At 39.1% G+C, this 23,480-nt stretch overlaps 1 protein-coding gene across 6 annotated transcripts in view; it reads left to right on the top strand.

Annotated features, from left to right (window-relative positions):
- Nucleotides 1–23,480, top strand: part of FANCD2 (FA complementation group D2) — a 59,202-nt gene that overhangs the window by 19,793 nt on the left and 15,929 nt on the right. For all 6 annotated transcript variants that reach the window (XM_004738506.3, XM_004738505.3, XM_013054486.2 and 3 more), the window contains 18 exons: nt 53–196; nt 2,098–2,232; nt 4,136–4,267; nt 5,400–5,510; nt 9,970–10,079; nt 10,904–10,964; nt 11,838–11,957; nt 12,811–12,884; nt 13,166–13,312; nt 14,041–14,141; nt 14,568–14,683; nt 16,116–16,224; nt 16,990–17,100; nt 17,368–17,477; nt 18,792–18,935; nt 20,106–20,222; nt 20,984–21,112; nt 21,478–21,596. In XM_004738506.3, the coding sequence (XP_004738563.1) occupies nt 53–196; nt 2,098–2,232; nt 4,136–4,267; nt 5,400–5,510; nt 9,970–10,079; nt 10,904–10,964; nt 11,838–11,957; nt 12,811–12,884; nt 13,166–13,312; nt 14,041–14,141; nt 14,568–14,683; nt 16,116–16,224; nt 16,990–17,100; nt 17,368–17,477; nt 18,792–18,935; nt 20,106–20,222; nt 20,984–21,112; nt 21,478–21,596 (2,090 nt within the window). The remainder of the gene's footprint in view (nt 1–52; nt 197–2,097; nt 2,233–4,135; nt 4,268–5,399; nt 5,511–9,969; nt 10,080–10,903; nt 10,965–11,837; nt 11,958–12,810; nt 12,885–13,165; nt 13,313–14,040; nt 14,142–14,567; nt 14,684–16,115; nt 16,225–16,989; nt 17,101–17,367; nt 17,478–18,791; nt 18,936–20,105; nt 20,223–20,983; nt 21,113–21,477; nt 21,597–23,480) is intronic.

The following is a 23,480-nucleotide window of genomic DNA, read 5'->3' on the forward strand; positions in this document are numbered from 1 at the left end:
AATGTACTGATTTATTAAATTCTTTTTCTCTTGTCATTTTTGTTGACAATAGACTTTCGACTTGGCAATGCTTCTCATCATCTATAGCACCAACACTCAGACAAAGAAGTACATTGAGAGGGTGCTAAGAAATAAGATTCGATCAGGCTGCTTTCAAGAACAGCTGCTGCAGAGTACATTCTATATTCATGACTTGGTAAGTGGCAGAGAATTAGCAACATTAGTCTGAAAGTTATAGAGAAGTCATTTTTAATCTTTCTTACTCAGTGTGGAAATCTTGACAATACGCCTTTGCTGGGTGTTGACTTTTGACAGCTCAGTATGTTTTCAAAATGTAATAGGATTCTTACTTACTTTGATCGAGATGTTATACTGTTAATAAAACCAACCCAAGACTGGTGTCTCATCTTTTTAGAAAAAAGGTGACAAAATTGATTTATGTTGAACTGATTAAACTCAAGCCCCCAATTTTTTTTTTTTTTACAGGAAATGTTTTAGTTCAGGTTTTCTAATTTTACATTCTTGTATAACTTGATTTTTAACTTAAAATGAAAGGCTTTGTAGCTCCCATATAAAAGTTTCTTCATGTTAGTTTCAGCCCGTTGTTCCAAGCTCATTGAGACTTTCAAATCTTAACTTTGCATTAATCATTTTAATTACCTAGCCCTGTGTGGTCCATAGCTTTGACAAACTTGCTTCTATATCCTGTTCTAAGCAGTTTTTAAAAACCCTGAGCAAAACAGGACCAGAAGAATGCTAATAGAGACATAATTATGCATCTTTTGAACCATCCCTCTTTGGCCATGTGACTCTTGGGTGGTTTTTTCCTGTTGAAATATAAACCATTTGATTAGAATTTTATAAGTTAAGAACAGTATTTTCTGGTGAATTTTCAGGATATTAATAGCGTATACCTTCTTAAAAAGCTAGATAACCAATAGTTTGGGGCTTGACTTAGGTACTAATGAGAATATATGGTTGGGTCTTAAGATTTTATATCTAGAAATGGATTTAATGTTTCTATTATTTTATCTTGCAGTCCTTTCTGTGCTTATTTCTGGCAATAATATGTGTTTTGGGCTATAATTTTCCAGAAGGCAGAAATCATATATAATTTTTTAAAGATTTATTTATTTATCTTAGGGAGTGGGGGCAGAGGAAGAGGGAGATGCCCAAGCAGACTGTGCTAAATGTCGGGCCCAGTGTAGGGCTCAGTCTCACGACCTCGAGATCATGACCAGAGCCAAAACCAAGAGTTGGATACCTAACCGACTGTGCCACCCAGGTGCCCCATATATAATTTTTTTATTGCATTTTCCTCAGCAAAGCATTATACCCAATTCAGGGCTTAATTTAAGATTTTTTATCTATTGTGATGGTATCAATAAAGAAACTGGACTTAAACTGGTTATTTACTTTGGGTCCTTTAATGTCCATCTTCTGCCCATTGCTAAGACATGATCAGTTCTCTTTTTGATCTCAGAAGAAATCAATTTAATTGGTATTGAACCTTAAAGATTGATTTCAAATCATAACCAAGGAAGAGCAGACCCAGTATATCCCCAGAGAGGTAGTATGATTGAGTGAGGATATTGGGATTCAGAAGATCTGGATTTAAGGGGCACCTGGGTAGCTCAGTTGGTTAAGCGTCTGCCTTTGGCTCGGGTTGTGATCCTTGAGTTCTGGTATTGAGCCCTGCCTCAGGCTCCCTGCTCAGCAGGGGATCTGCTTCTCCTTCTCCCTATACTCCAACCCCACTTGTGCTCTATCCCTCACTCTCTCTCAAAAAAAAAAAAAAAAAGATCTGGATTCTAGTCCCAAATTAGGCAGATAGGAACAATGCTATTAGGCTTATAATTTAACTTCTTCAGCTTCCAGGTCACTTTTTATCCATACATTGAATCCCATTGATCCTAAGCAAAAACTCAGAATGATGAAAGATAATTTTGAGTAAAACAAAGATTATGTTACCTTAAGTTAAAATGAGAGTTGGTGAGGAGAACTCTGAAATCCTATAAGGGTCAGGAAGTCTTGGTTCTGCAATAACTAAATTTCTCCCACATCTTCTTTTTTTTGTCTCCTCTTCACCCCCTCAAGGTCCTTAAGGATATTTGCCCATCTATTCTGTCATTGGCGCAGTGTTTGTTGCACTCCCTCGACCAGAGTATCATTTTGTTTGGCAGTCTCCTATACAAATACGCATTTAAGTTTTTTGACACTTACTGTCAGCAGGTATGTCGAAATATTTATTTTGGAAAGGAGGGAACAGGAAGAAATACAATTCCAAGTCACTTGCATGTAATATGATGTTTATTTCTTGTTCGTTGGAAGACATTGAAGGAAAAAGAACTCAGAACTGGGAGTTGGGAAAACTTAGTTTTAGTCCTAGTCTTAATAAAATAAGGGACATTGGACTTCTAACTTTGCATTTTGAGGTCTAAAATTCTCTGACTTGAAAATGAAGGTCCACATCCAGTCTATTTTTTTTTTTAAGATTTTATTTATTTATTTGACAAACAGAGATCACAAGTAGGCAGAGAGGCAGGCATAGAGAGAGAGAGGAGGAAGCAGGCTCTCCGCAGAGCAGACAGCCCAATGTGGGGCTCAATCCCAGGACCCCGGGATCATGACCCGAGCCGAAGGCAGAGGCCTTAACCCACTGAGCCACCCAGGCGCCCCCAGTCTATTTTTTTTTTAAGACTTTACTTATTTATTTGACAGAGAGATCACAAGTAGGCAGAAGCCAGCAGAGAGAGGGGGAAGCAGGCTCCCTGCTGAGCAGAGAGCCCAATGAAGGGCTCGATCCTAGGACCCTGAGATCATGACCTGAGCTGAAGGCAGAGGCTTAACCCACTGAGCCACCCAGGTGCCCCCCACATCTAGTCTTTTAAATAAACCATGATTAAAATAGCTGGGGTTATCGGGCAGCTTTCATAGTATATAAAAAGAGCAATTTTAAAATTTAGCTGCAAATGATCAGCTGCCAGTTGATCCTGGCGTTGTTCTCTAGAAAAAATTGGGGAAAAACAAATAAAGGGGAAATGCCTGAGGGTGTAACTCTATTCCCATGAACATGAAACATAAAATTTAATAGTGCATATCCAGAGAGGGGAGGCTCTACTTGTGGAAAGTGATTATGAAATCAACTGAGTGTCTTACTTTGTATTTTTTTGTACATGCTAAACATACTATTAACAATGTCAAAACATTTTCATGGAACTTGTAAAAATAAAGACAAAATTTTAAAAATTTAAAGCAGGGCATGAGCTAGCTGCTGCATTTGAGAAAACAATATGATTCAGTATGGAGCAGCAGTATAAAGGAAAGGGAGAATGGCATACAAGATATTTTTCTGGAACCATCTTAATGTCCTGGAGATACTATCATGGCTCATGTTTGCTTGAAACATGCCAGTCTAACCTGTAAAAACCTTTAAAACCTTGAACTTCTTGAGTTTCTTTTTTTTTTTCTTTTTTTTTTAAGATTTTATTTTTAAGGGACACCTGGCTGGCTCAGTCATTAAGCATCTACCTTCGGCTCAGGTCATGATCCTAGGGTCCTGGCATCAAGCCCCCCATCAGGCTCCCTGCTCGGCAGGAAGCCTGCTTCTTCTCCCTTTCCTGCTCCCCCTGCCTGTGTTTCCTCTCTCACTGTGTCTTTCTCTGTCAAGTAAATAAATACAATCTTTGAAAAAGAAAAAAAGAATTTTATTTTTAAGTATCTCTGCACCCAATATGGGGCTTAAACCCACAACTGAGAGATCAAGAGTCACATGCTGCCAGCCAGGCTCCCTGAGTTCATCTTTTTAGTAAATTTTAATAGATTAAGTACAACCATAGCTTAAAGGGTAGTATTTTACCCATATGAAAAAAGAGACTATGCCAGGGAGCAAAACCAGGAGGGCTTACATAGTGTTCCCTGATAAATATTAGGAAATAAGTCAGGAGTAGATGGTTGTGTAATTAGATTGACATAATCCTCAACCTCCTGAAAACAACATTAATGAAAAGTACGTAATAGAATTAGACAATGAGATAGGGTAGGTTGAGATTAGAATGGTCTCAAGCATTAACCCTTTCAAGATGGCCATGTCATATTTTCATTCACACTATCCTGTTGACGCTTTACTGTGTAGGAAGTAGTTGGTGCCCTAGTGACTCATATCTGCAGCGGGAATGAAGCTGAAGTTGATACTGCATTGGATGTCCTCCGGGAGTTGGTAGTTCTAAACCTTTCTGCTATGAGGCTGAATGCTGTGTTTGTGAAGGTATGTGTCCCTCCAGTGACATATTTTGAGTCATTTTTCTTTCTTGCATGTATTTGAGAGATATCTGGCATCTGTTAATTAGCAGCAATTTAATTTGTGTTCTAGATATTGAGCACTACAATTGGTTGGAGCGGGTGGGAAGGAGGTGGGGTAATGGGCAAATAATAGGAAAAAAGATAACTCATTTATGTTTGTATTAATGCATTCAGCAAATACTTCTTTGTACCTATATGCAGGCTCTATTCTGGGTGCTCTGTATATAAGACTTAGTTCTTGCCTTTGGTGTTAGTAAAACACATAAACAAGTCTCTGTAGCTACAACATGAGAAATCCCTAGAAAGATTAAGTGCTGTAGATGCACCAGCGCAAGAATAATTTGGCCTAGGAAACTGCATTCTTCAAGTACTACTACTTCTTCAAAGAGTAGATTTGAATAATTCTTGAAGTTTGAGCATGGTTCAATAAGAGAAAATACAGGAAGTGCATCTAGGCAGAGGACAGTTTAAACAGAAGCAAATTGGCATCTGGGTCCATAGTATACCTGAAGGAAGTAGACTAGCATGGTTGGCAAATGGGACATATGGTGAGAAGTGGTGGGAGGTGAGGCTGGAAAGACATAGGACAATGTTAGATTATGAAGGGTCTCAAATATCACGCTCAAGAGTTTCAACTTGATTTTATAGACTGTAGAGAGCTATCACAGACTTTTCACAGGGGGTTGACAGAATCAGGTCTGGGCTTTGAAAGGTAGTTGTAGGTCATGTTATCCCCATATTAGGGATGAGAAAGCTGAGGTTTTGCCCAATGTTAAAAAGTAAGTTTTTCCCTTGTGACTGCTTCCACATCTGTAGAAAAAGAATAAGTAATTCATGGCATGGAAACTGAAAGGGATGTTATGATAAGCAGTAAGGTCAGAGATGTAACTTTTGACAGAGCACTGTTTTCACTAAGAAGGGAAGGATGAAGAAGAATAGGAAGAACTAGGAGGTACAGCTGGGCACAGATTGAGAGAACATGAGCTTTTGTGGCTATCCACATGCTTCTTATACCTCTTACAAGGATTTTAATTTTTTTATTTGATGGAGGAAAATATCAGTGGCTAACCTTATTGTTGGTATTTTTTTTTCCATAGGGCATTTTAGATTATCTGGATAATATGTCCCCTCAGCAGATACGAAAACTCTTCTATATTCTCAGCACACTGGCATTTAGCAAACAGCATGAAGCCAGCAGTCACATCCAGGTAACAGGCAGTGTGTTGAGAAACCTTTAAAACTTTAAACTTCTTTAATTGAAATTCATTGAACATAATTATAGCTCAGACCATGGCTGTGTACTTGATTTCTATTAGTACACAGGCTAGAGTAATTATGTTCAGACATTAAGTGTCTGTTGTGTACCAAACATTGAGAAAGTAGGTATATTAGACCTTCTACCCTCAAATAGCTTAGTCTATTAGGGTAGAAATGGGTCTGTAATCAGCTGACTAGGGAACTGAGTAAGAAAAGCTGATCAGGGGGCCCCTTGGTGGCTCAGACGGTTAAGCATCTGCCTTCAGCTCAGGTCATGATTCTAGGATCCTGGAATCGAGCCCTACATCAGGCTTCCTGCTCAGCCGGAAGCCTGCATCTCCTCTCCCACTCCCCCTGCTTGTGGTCCCTCTCTCACTGTCTGTCTCTGTATCAAATAAATAAATAAAATCTTTAAAAAAGAAAAGAAAAGCTATTCAGGTTCTATACTGAGTGCTGTGGGGACACAGAGCGTTGCCTTGTTTTCTAGGGAACCTCTACATCTAATGTGAACTTATCTGGGCTTGCTTTCATTGGTGGTCTTTGTTTGCTGAGAAAGTCAGGCAAAGGGACTAAAACAAGAGATTGCATTGCAATCAGAACTTGTTGCTCTTTTGTATCTTTAGTGCCACCCTGTGGCAGTAATCCATACTGGACTGTAACTTTGAACAACCAACACCTTTTGTTAATTAAAAAAAAAAAAAAGGGAGGGGGGCTAGGTAATATACAGCACAAAATTCAAAAGGTATAAGACATGGTGAAAAATGAGCCTTCCCCCTCTCAGTCCTCTAGGCATCTGGTTCTCTAAAGGCAATGACTTTCTGAGTTTGTCATGAGATATTTCTATCCTCCTGAGATGTCCTGAGCATTTACGAGTTTGTTTATACCTTTCTGCTTTCTACCTTATAGCTTTCTGAGATGTTCTGAGCATTTAGCAAATTTGTATTTACCTATATTCCACTCCTTCTCCTTTTTTTTTTAAATTATTTTTTTAAAAAGATTTTATTTATTTATTTGAGAGAGAGACAGTGAGAGAGAGCATGAGCGAGGAGAAGGTCAGAGGGAGAAGTAGACTCCCCGTGGAGCTGGGAGCCGGATGCAGGACTCGATCCCAGGACTCCGGGATCATGACCTGAGCCAAAGGCAGTTGTCCAACCAACTGAGCCACCCAGGCGTCCCCACTCCTTCTCCTTTTGTTCTGCATCTATCTTTCATTTAGCAGTATATTTTGGAGATGGCTTCACATCAGTAATATAGAGCTACATCATTATTTTTTATTTTATTTAATTATTTAATTTATATTAATTATATAATTTATGTTGATTAATTAAATATATTTAATATTATTTAATTATTACAAAATATGCATAACAAATTTTACTACGTTAACCATTTTGTTTTTAAGATTTTATTTATTTATTTGTCAGAGAGTGTGAGCACAGGCAGACAGAGTGGCAGGCAGAGGCAGAGGAAGAAGCAGGCTCCCCGCTGAGCAAGGAGCCAGATGTGGGACTCGATCCCAGGACACTGGGATCATGACCTGAGCCAAAGGCAGTCACTTAACCAACTGAGCCACCCACGCGTCCCTCCATTAACCATTTTTATGTGGCATTAAGTTCATTAAGAATGTTGTGCAGGGCGCCTGGGTGGCTCAGTGGGTTGGGCCGCTGCCTTCGGCTCAGGTCATGATCTCAGGGTCCTGGGATCGAGTCCCGCATCGGGCTCTCTGCTCAGCGGGGAGCCTGCTTCCTCCTCTCTCTCTGCCTGCCTCTCTGCCTACTTGTAATCTCTCTCTGTCAAATAAATAAATAAATCTTAAAAAAAAAAAAATGTTGTGCAAATCTTACCATTGTTTATATCCAGAACTTTTTGTCATCCTAAACAGAAACTCTACCCATTTAGCAATAACTCCCCATTTTCCTTCCCCCAGACACTAGTTACCTCCAGTCTATTTCCTGTCTCTGAATTTGCCTGTTCTGGGTACCTCATTTAAATAGTCATATGAGGGGCACCTTGGTGGCTTAGTTAAGCATCCTCCCCTTGATTTCAGCTCCGGTCACGATCTCAGGGTTATAAGATTGAGCACTGCATTGGGCTCCCTGCTGGGTGTGGAACCTGCTTAAAATTCTCTCTCTCCCTCTCTAAAAAAAAAAAATAATAATAGAATTTAAATTTCAAAAATAGTCATACAAAGGGTGGCTGGGTGGCTCAGTGGGTTAAGCCTCTGCCTTCAGCTCAGATCATGATCTCGGGGTCCTGGGATTGAGCCGTGCATTGGACTCTGCTCAGCATGGAGCCTGCTTCCCCTCTCTCTCTCTGTCTGCCTCTCTGCTTACTTGTGATCTCTGCCTATCAAATAAATAAATAAAATCTTTAAAAAAAATAATCTTAAAAAAAATAGTCATACTATATTTATCCTTTTCTGTTTGGTTTATGTCACTTAGCATTATCTGTTCAGGGTTCATCCATGGTGTAAGATATATCAAACTTCATTCCTTTTTATAAAGCCTAACTAGCATTCCATTGCATGTATATACCACATTTAATTTGTACATTCACTTATTGTTGGACAGTGGCCTTTTTTTATCTTTTGTCTATTGTGAATTGTGCTGCTATGACCACCGGTATGCAAGGATCTGTTTGAGTCCCTATTTTCAATTCCTTGGGGTCTATGTCTAGGAGTGGAATTGCTAAGTCATATGTTGATTCTGTGTTTAATATTTTGAGGAACCACCAAACCATTTTCTGCAGCAGCTGCACCATTCTATGGGTCCACAAACAATTGAGGGCTCCACAGTTTTACAACCTCACCAACAGTTATTTTCCATTTCTTAGCTGTAACCGTCCTACTGGGTGTGAAGTGCTGTCTCACTGTGGTTTTGATTTGTAGTTCCCTAAAGACTAATGATGTTGAACATCTTACTCTTTGCTCATTAGTCATTTGAATATCTTATCTGGGAAAATGTCTATTCATGTCCTTTGTTCTTTTTTTTTTTTTAATCAGTTGCGGTTTTGTTGTTGATGTATAGGGATCCTTTATACTTCCTGGGTATTGTCCCTTATCAGATGCATGATGGGCAAATATTTTCTCCCATTCTATGCATTGTCTTTTTACTCCTGGAGTTTTGTTTTGTTTTGTTTTGTTTTGTTTTTAAGATTTTATTTATTTATTTGACAGAACGAGATCACAAGTAGGCAGTGAGGCAGGCAGAGAGAGAGAGAGGAGGAAGCAGGCTCCCTGCTGAGCAGAGAGCCCGATGCAGGACTCGATCCCAGGACCCCGAGATCATGACCTGAGCCGAAGGCAGCGGCTTAACCCACTGAGCCACCCAGGCGCCCCTACTCCTGGAGTTTTGATGAAGCCCCAGTTTATCTGTTTTTGTTTTGTTTTGTTTTGTTTTTACCTGCTCTTTTGGTGTCATACTTAGGTAAAACCTTTCTCCAATTCAAAGTCATGAAGATTTTTCCCTTCGTTTTCTTCTAAGAGTCTCATAGGTTTAGCTCTTAAATTTAGTTGTTGATTCACTTTGAGTTAATTTTTATATACTGCTAAAGGTAAGGGTTCGATTTCATTTCATGTATGTGTGGGTATCCAATTTTTTCAGCACTTTTATTGAAAAGACTATACTTTCCGCTTTGAATTATCTTAGCATCTATGATCACTTGACCATGTATGTGAGGGTTTATTTATGGACTTGGTGTGTATATGCTTCCTATGCTATTTTAATTTTAATTACTATTTTAATTACTGTAGCTTTTGTAGTAATTTTTAAATTGAAAGAGTATAATAATTTAAATATTAAAATTTGAAAGAGCATATTTATTCTTTTGCAAGGTTGTTTTGGCTATTTGGGGTCCCTTGAAATTCCATAGGAATTTTAGCATGAGTTTTTCTCCATCTATAAAAAATTCTGTTGTGATTTTAGTAAGAATTACGAAGAATGTGCCTGTCACTTTGAGTATTATCATCATCTTAACAATATTAAGCCTTCCAATTCACAAACATGGGATATCTTTCCATTTATTTAGGTCTTCTTTAATATTTTTCAGCATTGCTTTATAGTTTTAATGTACAAGTCTTTTGCCTCCTTGGTTAATTTACCTAGATATTTTTTTCTGTTTCATTATTTTGTTGAGTATCCAACAACATTACAATAATTCACATATCCTTATCAAGCAAGTATCACAACAATAGGACATATTTTAATTTGTCTCTCATGCTTACAAAAGCCTTCCCCATTTTATAAATGAAAAAAATTGAGACTCAGAGATGAAATGACTTGCCAAAAGCCACATAGTAAATTAAAGAACCCTTGGTATTTTGGCTCCTCTGTGTTTTGGCTCCAGTATCTACAGGCTCTTTTGTTGACTGTTCCAGCATCTTCAGCTTTTTCTACCATGTCTTCCTTGCAGGATGACATGCATCTGGTGATACGAAAGCAGCTCTCTAGCACCATATTCAAATACAAACTCATTGGTATTATTGGTGCTGTCACCATGGCTGGCATCATGGCAGCTGACAGGTATGTACGGAAATTCTGGCTTCTGTGGCTCAAGATCAGTTAATCAAGTTGCCACCTTACAAATTAAGTGTTACATTGTGTTGACTGTGTTATAATGGTAAACATTAAGCCCATAATAAGAGAAGTAAACAAACGTTTGTTACGACTTTTCCATTTTCCCTTCTAATCTTGACTGTATATACCACATATAATTTTTACAGAATGTGATTGTAATCATTACAGTTTGGTGGTTTAAAACTAGGGATTGCTAATAAATAAAGTAATAGAAATGTTTCCACAAAAGAGGAACCCTGAACATCCTGGATGTATTTTTCTACATTTGCACCTCTCCCAGGCACTAGACATTACAGATTCTCCATTGTTGTGGTATTGTCTGGAACATCATGTTTGATAAAAATAAGCCACCCAGTGACAGGAGCATCAGAGTTGGGTCTTATTAAGATGTTGCCATTGCAAAATGACACTGGTGTTCAGTTTATGCTCCTTAAGAGATAATTTGTTAGGAATTCCTGGAACCTCAGGAGACATTCTTAGAATCGGCATTAATAATTCATGCAGGCTACATTCTTTGGAGCTATACCACTTGTGGGCATTAAATGCTTAGAACAATGCCCAGTGCTTGCTCTTACGATTATTACTAATTTAGTGTGCCCTTCAAAAAAAATCAAAGATAGCCATTGTTTGCTCTAATCCACAGTTTGAAATAGTCCTCTGTGCCTTTATGTACTTTTATCTCTACCCACATCCCAGGGATGGCAGGATTCATACACTTATTGCTAGTTCTTACAAAATATAAAAATGAAGCTAAAATTCCTTGTTTTTAGAAGTAGATCTTCAAATTTGACCCAAGGGAGAACAGACTTGAGCAACGAACAGTGGACACAGGTTAGTTCTTGTAATGTAGTTGGATATGTTTATGAATAACTGAGGAATTGCTTCTGGTTACTGTTGGTTTACCAGAAAAAGTGTGTTGTTTTTTTTTTTTCAATGTATGTTTTCCTGGCTGTCCTGAGTTACATTTATTTCTGTATTTGTCTAATCTCCTTAATTAAATTGTGAATTCCTAGAGAGCAAGAGAAGTGAGCCATGTTTGTAGAATAAGAGGTTGACTGGAGAATAGGCGCAAGTTAGCATATAATTGGAGAGTTGCAGATAAAGCTAGTCCAGAGGTAGAAAAGGGAGGGCCTTGAATGTGAATCAAGACATTTCAATTTAATTTTTTACATCATGGTAGTCTTCAAGGGTTTCTTAGCATAGATACGACAAAATCAAAGCTTTGCTTTAGAAAAATTAATACAGGGTGCCTGGTTGGCTCAGTTGATTAAGCATCTGACTCTTGATTTTGGCTGAGGTCATTATCTCAGTGTTTGAGATCAAGCCCCGCATTGGGCTCTGCGCTTGGTATGGAGCCTGTTTAAGACTCTCTTTCTCTCTCTCCTTCTCCCTCTACTACTCACCCTACTCATGTGCACTCCTTCTCTCTCTATCCTTCTCTCAAAATAAAATAAAATACAAGTATTTATGAAAAGAAAGAGCATGTTTGTTAAAAAAAAATTTAATCCAGTTGTGTGTGTCTGATGGCTTGGAGAAGAGATATTAGAGATGGGCTTGTCAGGAAACTCAAGAAAACAGGTGAGTGATAATAAGAGCTTTGCCAGTGAAATTGGAGGAAAAATTTACTAATGAATGAGGTGAGTGGTGTTTAGAAAACATTGGCAGCCCAGTGGCTGAACCACTTTTCCTCTTTGGGTGTTCCAGGTGACCTCCTTGCTGCAGTTGGTTCATTCCTGCAGTGAGCAGTCTCCCCCGGCTTCTGCACTTTATTATGACGAATTTGCTAATCTGATCCAAGGAGGAAAGTTGGCTCCAAAAGCTCTGGTAAGGTCCAGTATCTTTTCTTAAAGCAGCAAAGCATGAGATCTGCTTTTTATTCCATATTCTTCAAGCCCTTCTGTCTGTTGCAGTGCAAAAGTAGATCACTCTGTGAGCTTTCCCATCTTCTAGTTGGGAAGACTGTTCTGACTTGCCCTACCCCAGACCTCACCTCTGGGACCTCCTTTATATAATAACAATAATAGTAATGATGAGGATGATGATACTATTGTTGATGATGTTGAGAGCCACTATGTATTCTGTGCCAGGCACTGTGTTAAGCATTTTTCATGTATTATGTGTTTTCTACTTCATAATAATGGGGCACATAATATTCATAAGATTGTTATTATCTTATTAGAAATGAGGAAACGGGGGTGGGGGCGTGTGTGTGGGTGACTTGGTCTGTTAAGTGTCTGTCTTTGGTTCAGGTCATGGTCCCAGGGTTCTGGGATCAAGTCCCACATCAGGCTCTTTGCTCATGGTGGAGTCTACTTCTCCCACTGCCTGCTGCCCCCACCCCTAACTTGTGTGCATGTGTATTCATGCTCTCTCTCACACAAATAAATAAATAAAATCTTGAAAAAAACAACAACATAGAAATGAGGAAACGGGGTCACCTGGGTGTCTTAGTCGGTTTAGCGGCTGTCTTCACCTCAGGTCATGATCCTGCTTGGGGGGAGTCCGCTTCTCCATCTCCCTTTGCTCCTCTCCCTGCTTATGCTCTCTCTTAAGTAAATAAGTAAAATCTTAAGAAAAAAAAATGAGGAAACTAAGACTTAGAGCATAATAGTTTGTCTAGGACACTACAGCCAGTACACCCTTACCTATGTCTCGTTTGTTTGCTTGCTTCCTGAAGGAATGTGTTGGGCAGACCATCTTCAATGATTTCCAAGATGCCTTTGTGGTGGATTTCTGTGTTTTTCCAGTAGGGTAAGTACTAGATACCACTAACTTGATTTTATTGGTGAAGAAATTATGTCAGTAGTTGGTATAGACATCAGAATGCTTGTGACCTTAGCTAAATATGGCCCAGTCCCGCAGTTTCTTTCCTCCCAACACCCTAACACCCCAGTTCCAGAATTCCTAAAAGCTTCAACTTATTCTTTCTCTTTCTCATTTCTTCTCATAAGAAGGAAGATTGGTTTGTTCTAGCAGTTTCCCAAGTAGATGTGTATACCCTTGGGACATCAAATTCTGGGTTCTCTCCACAGCGACTATCCATTTCCTGTGAAAGCTCTCTATGGACTAGAAGAATATAGTAGTCATGAGGGGATTGTCATCAACCTCCTGCCACTGTTGTTCTCTCAAGACTTTGCAGAAGATGGGGATAGAATGACTTCAAAAGAATCAGACCAAAAGTCAGTGTACTTCTTCTTTTCTAAAACTTCTTTTGCTGTTTTGAGTGTTCATGGGGGTATTCCACACTTCTTGCAGTCTGTTGAGAGCTTGATGGATAAGGTTTCTGGGGCGCCTGGGTGGTTCATTTGGTTAATCATCTGCCTTGACTCAGGTCATGATCCCAGGGTCCTGGGATTAAGTCCTGCATTGGGCTTACTGCTTGATGGGGTGCCTGCTTCTCCTTCTCCCTTTGTCCCTTGCCAGCTCATTCTTTCTCTCTCAAGTCAATAAATAATATCTTTTTAAAAGGAGGGGTGATTTTCTCCTAAGACAGATGGTATCTGGAGGGGTTAGCTAGAATGGGTCAGATTCCTTGTTTTTTCTTGGACCCTGTGGTTGGGGTTTACATTGCTTAAGGACAGCCCACAAGTGCTCTGTGAGGCTGTTTTCATTTCTGTTCCTTTCTCCCTCGCTTGAGCATACTTGTCTGCCTCTGCCACTCTCCCTCCTTCCTTCCATCTTACCTCTGCTTCTCCTAACTCATGGATATTCATTCTACTCAGCCTCTGCCTTCCTCCAGATTAGTTCATTCTTTATTTGCTGAGCATCCATTAAGTTCCTTGTCTTGTATTCTTAAAAGTAGACATTGGTTTTGGGCAAAACTCTTTAATTATAAGGTTGGGTTCCTTATAAACATGGACTAATATGCCTATAAAGTACTGTTTAGAAATGGATTTTTTCTTTCTAGATTGGTGTCTCCATTGTGCCTGGCTCCCTATTTCCGGTTACTGAGACTTTGTGTGGAGAAACAACATAATGGAAACTTGGAGGAGATTGATGGTTTATTAGGTATAGGATGAAGTTACCAGATCCTTTCTTCTTTGTAACCTTTCTTTGATAATCTTAGGGAAGGAACAAACAAGTACCCCATGTGTGTGGGAAGAAATTTTCTAACTTCATAGAGTAGAATAGCAGTAATAATGGAATTCCAAAGACAAAATAATACATACAGATTTCTGTCATGTTGACAAATCAGTCATCATCATAGTTTCTAGTTGCTGTCTGGTCTTCACCTCTAATGTTGCAAGGACTTCTTAATTATATGTAATTATTGCTACATGATATGGCAGTAATTTTGAGACTAATCAAAGCATGACCTTCAAATACAAGTTAAAGGGAAAGCAAGTTAGGAGAGATAGGTGACTCTAAGGGTAGCACCCAGGTTCTGTTGACCTGAAATAAAGGGAGTTAGAAATGTTTGTTCTTCTCTTTCAGATTGTCCTATATTCCTTACTGACTTGGATCCTGAAGACAGGTTGGAATCCATGTCTGTTAAACAGCATTCGTTCATGTGTTCACTCATATTTCTTACTCTTAACTGGTTCCGAGAGGTAAGCAGAGTTATTAGGACATTTTACCTGTTGTCTATAGTTCTTGTTGGAAGGAAACTCTTTCCTGGTACTCATGGACTCATGGGACTCTCTAAAAAGTCTCCGCTAAGCTTCTCCAGCTGTTATGTCCCATTTCTCCCCAGTTTTATGTACCCTTTGATGTAAACAAATCAAAACACTTAGAATTCACTTAATATTGTTCATGCTTTACTATTTTAAGCATTTTTGTTGTATTCTTCCTTTTGCCAGGAATAAACTACCTTCTCTACTGTGAAAATACTGTTCACCCTTGCATAGGTATCCACTTAATGTTTTGATTTGGTGAGATCAAGTCAATGATGGTTTTCCCATTCCTTTGGAATATATTGTGCTCAATGAAATGCACAATAATGGAATATGATGAAAATGACAGTACCATCTTATATTTATGTCTCATTTCCTTTATCATGCATATTATTTCTGAGACTGTTCACTTAAATGATCTCTTCTTATCTTCACAATTATATTCTAATGTAGATAGGACAGGTATTATCCTTGTTTTACACCTATGCAGTTGCAGATACATAGAGTACCAAGTCAGTTAAGAATAGGGGCACCTGGGTGGCTCAGTCGGTTGAATGTCTGCCTTTTGCTCGGATCGTGATCCCAGGGCTTCCGGCTCCCTGCTCCCTGCTCATCAGGTAGCCTGCTCCTTTCTCTGTCTCACCCTGCTTGTGCTCTCCTGCTCTTTCTCCCTCTCTCTCAAATAAATAAATAAAATTTTTTTAAAAATCAAGCACTTAAATTGTGCCAAATGCTGGGCTTATTTCTTTATTTATAATATTTAATCCATATAACAGCTACATTCTTGTTTTATAGCTGTCTCATTTTGTAGTTGAAGAAGTAAAAACTCAGAAAGACTAATAATGACTTGGCCAGGGTCACACAGCTAGTAAGTAGCAGAATAGGATTTGTTTAATCAAAGTGTATGCTCTCTAGTCACTGTGCTATTCAACTTGTTATTTAACTAGAAATCAGTAGAACTAGGATTAAACTAGGATTAAAAGTCAGGTCTCCTATATTGGCCCAGGGGTTTTTTTTTCCTCTATAGCACCTTGCTGAGAACACCATTTATTTATTTATTTTATTTTATTTTATTTATTTATTTGACAGATCACAAGTAGGTAGAGAGGCAGGCAGAGAGAGAGGGGGAAGCAGGCTTAGCAGAGAGCCAACGTGGGGCTCGATCCCAGGACCCTGAGATCATGACTGAGCCTAAGGCAGTGGCTTAACCCACTGAACTACCCAGGTGCCCCTGAGAACACCTTTTAAATTACAGACTAAACTCAGATTTGGCCACTGAATGGCTTTTTTTAAGCTCTGGATGAAATAATGTAAACGAGGTCAAAATTGGAACCATTCATGTACGAGAATATAATTTGTACTTTTCCAGGTTGTAAATGCCTTCTGCCAGCAAACATCACCTGAGATGAAGGGGAAGGTGCTCACCCGGTTAAAACATATTGTGGAGCTTCAGAGAATCCTGGAAAAGTACTTGGCAGGTAAGGAAAGTGTCCTATTATAGTACCTTTGCTAGGAAAGCAGTGAGGAGATAAAGAATTTACTTTTAACCCAAGCTCACTGATAGCCATCCCCTACTCATCTAAGACAAGAAAATATTTGCTCGACAACAATAACAAGGAAGAATGCATCCATTTTCATCCCATTGTTACTTTCAAGAAATCTTGCTACTTAAGAAAATAAAAAATGGAAAGCATTGGTTGGGCTTTTGTAAAGTAACTTTTTGTCTTTAAAAGTCAAACTTTCAGTGCCCTTTGCTTTCCTGAACATAGTTATGAACCAGGAGTAAAGCTGACAGATCTCTTAATACCTCTGACTATTAAATAAACTTGTTGTTTTAAAGTGCTAGGTAGATTTTCTGGGGGAAACATAGGAACCCACCCCCCAGGCCCTCATCTATGTAATTGTGTATAATATAAACTTCTGTGTGATCAAATATTAATATCTCCAGATTTGTAATAAGGATTAGTTTATTTTTAGTCCTTACTTGCTTGGATATTTTTTGTGTCATTATTTAGAATGATTTTATCTTATTTTGTCATAATCATTTAATATGATATTCTTATAAGTGATCTCTGATCATTTTGCTATGCCAAAACAATTAATGTCAGGTAACTTGAATGTATCTTGCAGGCATTCAGCCATACTTGGTAGTTCTGAAAATTAATTTTTAACCAATCAGGTGATATTCTAACAGTGATAATGTGGTTGGTATACATTGAGCTTCTGTCTCCTCTCTTTTCCAGTCACCCCAGACTATGTTCCTCCCCTTGCAAACTTTGACTTGGAAACTTTAGATGTAACACCTCCTACTGCTGCTGCTATTTCAGCAAAAATCAGAAAACAAGGAAAGATAGGTATGTTTTCTTCTTCTGAGTCTCCATAGGAGGGTCAGATCACTGAATTAACATAAGAGGTCATATGCACCAAGGCTTCAGTAACTGGAGAGATAATGTCATTGAACTCTTTCTTTGGCATGATTATAAAATGAACTATAATGCAGCATTATAAAATTACCTCCTCTACCCTAGGTACTCTTCAGCAGGTTGTTTCCTAAAGGCAGTGATAGTTAACAAATATGATAATTGATTACTGGAGTCACTTTTCTGTTTTTGAAACAAAAGGAGGAAAACGGAAAGCAGATGGCAGCAAAACATCCTCTCCTGACACACTTCCAAAGGAGGACAGTTCAGAATGTGACCCTACACCATCTAATAGAAGCCAGCTGGAAAAGGTACTGAAATAATGGGTTTCCATGAAGGTCGTGTAATAATACAGTAAGATTAACAGGAGAGGGGCACCTAGATGGCCCCTAGATGGCTCAGTCGTTAAGCCTCTGCCTTCCGCTCAGGTCATGATCCCAGGGTCCTGGGATCGAGCCCCTGGTTGGGCTTCCCGCTCAGTGGGGAGCCTGCTTCTCTTTCCCACTCCCCTTGCTTGTGTTCCCTCTCTTGCTCTTCTCTCTCTGTCAAATAAATAAGAAAAAAATTTTTTTTTTAAATCTTTAAAAAAAAAAAAAAAAGATTAACAGGGACCAGCATCATACTCTGCATTTTACATAGAGAAATTAGAGAAAAGAGAGGCAGACGAACTCTCCTCAGCTTTGGGGTGATTCTCCCAGTAGCTGAGTTAGGGTTAGGCTCTTAGTCCTTATTACTACAACACACTGATTTTGCTAGTCATTTTCTTAAATGTGTCACTCCATTTTTACGCCCCAGCAGTACTTTGAATTCTTTCTCGTAGCATTTATCAAATTTTTTTTCTTTCTTTTTTTTTTTAATTTTTTAGAAATATATATATTTTTATCCCCCGGGGTACAGCTATGTGAATCACCAGGTTTACACACTTCACAGCACTCACCATAGTATCAAATTTTGTTTTAAGACCTAGTTTTAGATATACTGCTTTTATCCTCTTTCCCCCTCTAATCCCAGATTATCAACTTCCCAATCAATTAAGATAACATGAAATGCTTAGGACAGTTTCTGATAATCAATAAATAGTAGTTCCTTTTTCCTGTAGGTCTCCCAATCATAGAGTAAGTTATATGTTTGTGAAATTGCCTAAACCACGTGGATCCCAATTATTTCTGGGTTTTGGCTAATATTGTGTATTTGTATAGTTCCTGTAATCTAAAACCCAAGATTGATAGTAATATCTATGTTTAATAGGTAAGGAAATTAAAACCCAGAAATGGTAAGTGACTTGCCCACAGTCACACAATTAATAAGGCTTGAGCAAGGTTTGAAGCCAGACTGGTCTGGTGCCACAACTCATTGTTTTCTCTACCATGCCATAACATCTTGGTTTGTCTAGTAGTTCATACTTAAGAGAAATCAGCCAAGGGTTTTGATATGTGACCCATATCTCAATTTTAAATTAGGTGCTTTTGTGTCAGGAATATTAAGAGACTTTGGTGAAAGGAAGGTGGTAATTTGCTAAAAAAAAGTAATATCTTCATAAAATGAATGCATAATTATACTTTGAGGTCTTTCTTAAAAACCAGGTTATTATAGAATCTTTGTTTATACTGTTGCTTTCTTCCCAGGAGTTCAAAGGGAAAGAAGAAAAGACATCAGTGTCACTACAGAGTTACCATGCTTTTTTCCGAGAACTGGACATTGAGGTCTTCTCTATTCTGCATTGTGGGCTTGTGACCAAGTTCATCTTAGATACTGAAATGCACACTGCAGTAAGTCACAGAGCTGAGATCCTAGAATTTAATCTTGTTTCAGAAAATTTCTCAGCCCAAGATGCCTGGGTGGTGCAGTTAGTTAAGCATCTGACTCTTGGTTTCAGTTTGGGTTGTAATCTCAGGGTCATAAAATCCAGCCCTGAATCTGGCTCAGCACAGAATCTGCTTGGGATTTGCTCTCCCTGTCACTCCTTCCTACTCATGCTTGCACGCTCACTTGCTCTCTCATGCATGCGCACTCTTGTTCTTGTTCTCAAATAAATAAGTAAATCTTTAAAAAAAAATTTCTCAGCTCTATTCTTATTGTAAAAGGAGCACCAAAGCATTGAGAGAAGGTGGACTCTGGCTTCCAGAGCTTTCATATATAGTGACAGTAATGATGAATAATCATCCTCATCATCTTTTTTTTTTAAGGTAAACAACATTATTTATTTATTTATTTTTATTTTTAAAGTAAACTAGGCCCAGCATAGGGTTTGAACTTGTGACCTTGAGATCAAGAGTCATATACTTGGGACACCTGGATGGCTCAGTCAGTTAAGCAGCTGCCTTCAGCTCAGATCATGTTCCCAGGGTCCTGTGATTGAGTCCAGCTTCCAGCACCTTGCTTAGCAGGAGGCTTGCTTCTCCCTCTGCCCCTCCTCCTGCTTGTGTGCACGTGCTCTCTCTCTCTCTCTCTCTGTCTCTCTGACAAATGAAATCTTTTTTTTTAAAAAAAGTGTATTTGGGGTGCCTGGGTGGCTCGGTGAGTTAAGTGTCTGCCTTTGGCTCAGGTCATGATTTCAGGGTCCTGCGGTGGGGAGCCTGCTTCCCCGTCTTTTCTCTCTGCCTGCCTCTCTGCCTACTTGTGATCTCTCTCTCTCTCTCTCTCTCTCTCTCTCTCTGTAAAATAAATAAATAAATAATCTTTAAAAAAGAAAGTATGTTCTCTAAAACTATACTCACTTGGATTTCTGTTTTAATAAAATTTGTTGTACTTCGGTAGTACTTGACTTTTTGATTTGTTGACAGAGCACAACAACTATTTATATGAGGTGGGGAAATTTCCCTCTTTTTGGGGAATGGTTAGATTCTTCACCCATTGGGAAGAGTAAACCTGAAATGTGCTCCTTCAAAAAGATGGTGAGGATATGCTTGGAATTATCCTTTCTTTCCTCCTTGTGACAGGCTACAGAAATTGTGCAACTTCAGCCCCCTGAGCTGCTTTTCTTGCTGGAAGATCTCTCCCAAAAACTGGAGAATATGCTGACACCCTCTGTTGCCAGGAGAATCCCCTTCCTCAAGGTTAGTGTAGGCAGAAGCACAAGTCCTGGCCTTGATGAATTTGGAAACAAGGAAGTCTAATGAACAAGTTTGTCACTTTCTCTGGCATCATGTTGGATCACAATGATGGTGCCAGCCTCATTTCCAGAGCCCAATCACCTTGCTTTAGAAAGAAACTCTGGAACAGAGAAATCAAAACCATCTCAAACAGGATACATATTTCCAAGTTTCCTGAGCATTTCTGAATCCTGTTCTGAATCCTGTTCTCTACTGGGGTTTTGCTTTTAAAACCCTCCCTTGAGCCTGTACCCAGGCCTCAGAGTAGTAGTAATTGGCTATCTAGAGAAGGCCAGAATCTCATATGTGTATAAATGTACAAATGTGCATGTAGCATCTGTTGAAGCAGTGGGATGATGCTGACAACAGAACACGAAAGTTTTAGGTGTAAACATTTAAACATTAATATATCTAGTTGTTTGATTTTTTTTGTATTCACTACTTGCTCGATGTTTTTATCAGCCTAAATGATTTCTATTTTTGTGTGAGCTTTATTTAATTAGTAATTATGGGTCTGTACTTCTCAATTAAATACATTATAAAAGGCAGCCTCTTGGTAATTTGAAGATGAGCAAGATCCCTTGCTCAGAATAGAGTTTTAGGCAAGTAACCAATTTCTTCTACTTCTGCCTTGTGACCCAGGTCTGACAAAGCTCCTTAACAAACTCTATTTCAGAGAAGCTATCCAGCACTTTTCTTCCCCAGTAATTCTGAATTTATTATAGAGTAAAGGAAACCGGAATATTGGATTCTCACATCTCCATCAAAGATCTGCTCAAGAAGTTGCTCATAATATTGTTCAACTGCTGGCTCCAATGTGTAACCATCTAGAGAACATTCACAACTATTTTCAGGTCAGCAGCCTATCTTAACATTATCGAAATTTAGATATTACTGGGATGCCTAGGTGGCTCAGTTGATTGAGTGTCTGACTCTTGGTTTCAGCTCAGGTCATAATCTCATGGGTCCTGGGATTGGCCTGCATAGGGTTCTGCACTTGGTAGGGAATATGCTTGAAGGTTCTCTCCCTCTGTCTTCCCCAACTCGTATGCGTACATGTGCTCTCTCTCAAATGGGTAAATAAATATTTAAAAAAAAAAGGAAAGAAATTCAGAAATTACTAAGTGAATAAGAGATTTCATTTTTGGCTGAAAAATATTTAAGGAAAAATTAGGGCAATTGCCAAAACAACGGTCCTAAAAGCATTTTTCCTTTTCAGTGCTTAGCTGCTGAGAACCAAGGTGTAGTTGACGGCCCAAGAATGAAAGTTCAGGAGTACCACGTAATGTCTTCATGCTATCAGAGGCTACTGCAGATATTTCATGGGCTTTTTGCTTGGTGAGTATTTTGGAAGATGTGGTAGGTAGAAATAATCAAGTATGCACTTGCTTTTATCTGACAGGCCCCAAGGCATTGAAGTAGAGAAAAGAAAGAAAAGGCTCACAAAGTCTTATGTAAACATGTGCTTGTTCTTTTTGGGGTGTTCCTGCATCATTTCATTTGATCTTGTACCCTCTGTGTAACCATGGCCATGGTTATTAACTCATTTGAAAATTAGGTGACTTGATAATGGCTAACCTGTAACAGACTGGGCCATCTGATTCTTAGCCAGGTTTGCTGTGGCAGCCTTTCTTTCCATTAATAACACTAGAGAAAGTGTTACTTAAGAAATTGTTACTGGGGCACCTGCCTGGCTCAGTCAGTGGACCAGGAGACTGTTGATCTCAGGGTTGTGAGTTGGAGCCCCACACTGGATATAGAGATTACTTAAAAATAAAATCTTTTTTAAAAAGTCATTAACAACTTGTAGACAAATTCCATATTATATGTTAAAGAGATGAATACATTTTGAACTAGGGTATTTAGAAATACTTTGTGGAAGCAGTGGAATTTCATGGGGTCCTGAAGTATAGATGACCTTTTGGGCGGTAAAGGAAATGGTTGGGAAGGCATGGCATGGGTGAATGAATGTATGGTGAAGGCATGAAAGTAGAAATGAGGGAGTTGTGTCCCTTAAATGCTTTTGTTCCTCAAGGGTAGGCCCTGGCTCTTCTCTTCTGTACAGGCTTTCTGGGTAATCTCACCCAAGCTTTAATTTGTGCTGAAATTTATCTTCTGGTTAAAGGCATTTATATCCAGCTGCCTACTCAACACTTCGTAGATGTGTCATTGACACCTCAGACACATCACATCGAAAATGTGATATCATCCTTACCATAACACCTTCAGCTTTGCCGGGCTACATAAATGGTACCACCAATGTCTGAGCCAGAAACCAGCAGTTGTTCTTTGTCCCTTTCTCTACCCACTACCTTTTCTCTGTCCCACATCGGATCACCAAATCCTGTTAATTTTATTTTATTTTTAAAGATTTTATGTATTTATTTGACAGAGATCACAAGTAGGCAGAGAGGCAGGCAGAGAGAGGAAGGGAAGCAGGCTCCCTGCCGAGCAGAGAGCCCAATGTGGGGCTCGATCCCAGGACTCTGGGATCATGACCTGAGCCAAAGGCAGAGGCTTTAACCCACTGAGCCACCCAGGTGCCCCTAATTTTATTTTTTAAATAACATCTAAATAGCCATCTGTTGCTCTCCTACTGCAGTGCTTTGAGACTCCCATCATCTCTCACCTGGACGAGATTAGTTTCACAATTGGTTCTCTGCCTCCAGTTGCTGTCCCTCAGTCCTTTCTTCACATGTAGTCAGTGGTCTTCCCAATGCAAATCCTATCCCAACTTTGGTCCTTGTTGTCCTTGTGTTTTTCTTGCGTTCAGACTCTTTCCCCTAGTTTCTAACACCTTTTATTATCTGGCTCCTGCTCTTTCACTTATCTTATGTTCTGCCCTCCAGCTATACTGAATTAATTTCAGTACCCTATATTGCTTTCATCTGGAAGATTTCACACGTACTCATTCTTCTACCTGGGTCCCCACCCTCCTTGATCACCAGTCTTTCTAACTCATCTCTGAGATCTGGATTTAAACTTTAGTTCCTCCGGGGCATCTTCTCTGACCCCGAAGGCAGGCAGTAATCCTCCTTCCTACCTCTCTAATTCCCAGTTTTCTCCTAATACTCTGGTATCCTCTTACAATAAGCATTTACCATATTTTATTATAATTATTTGTTCATCTATCTTCCTTGCTGGACCATGAGCTCCATGCGAGCTGAAACCAATCATTATTCTATCCCCAGGACTTAAAAACAGTGCCTGACAAGAGATTTG

This window comes from Mustela putorius, unplaced genomic scaffold (assembly GCF_011764305.1).
Source record: "Mustela putorius furo isolate JIRA1106 unplaced genomic scaffold, ASM1176430v1.1 tig00003850_pilon_pilon_pilon, whole genome shotgun sequence".
In the NCBI taxonomy this organism is placed as follows: Eukaryota; Metazoa; Chordata; class Mammalia; order Carnivora; family Mustelidae; genus Mustela; species Mustela putorius.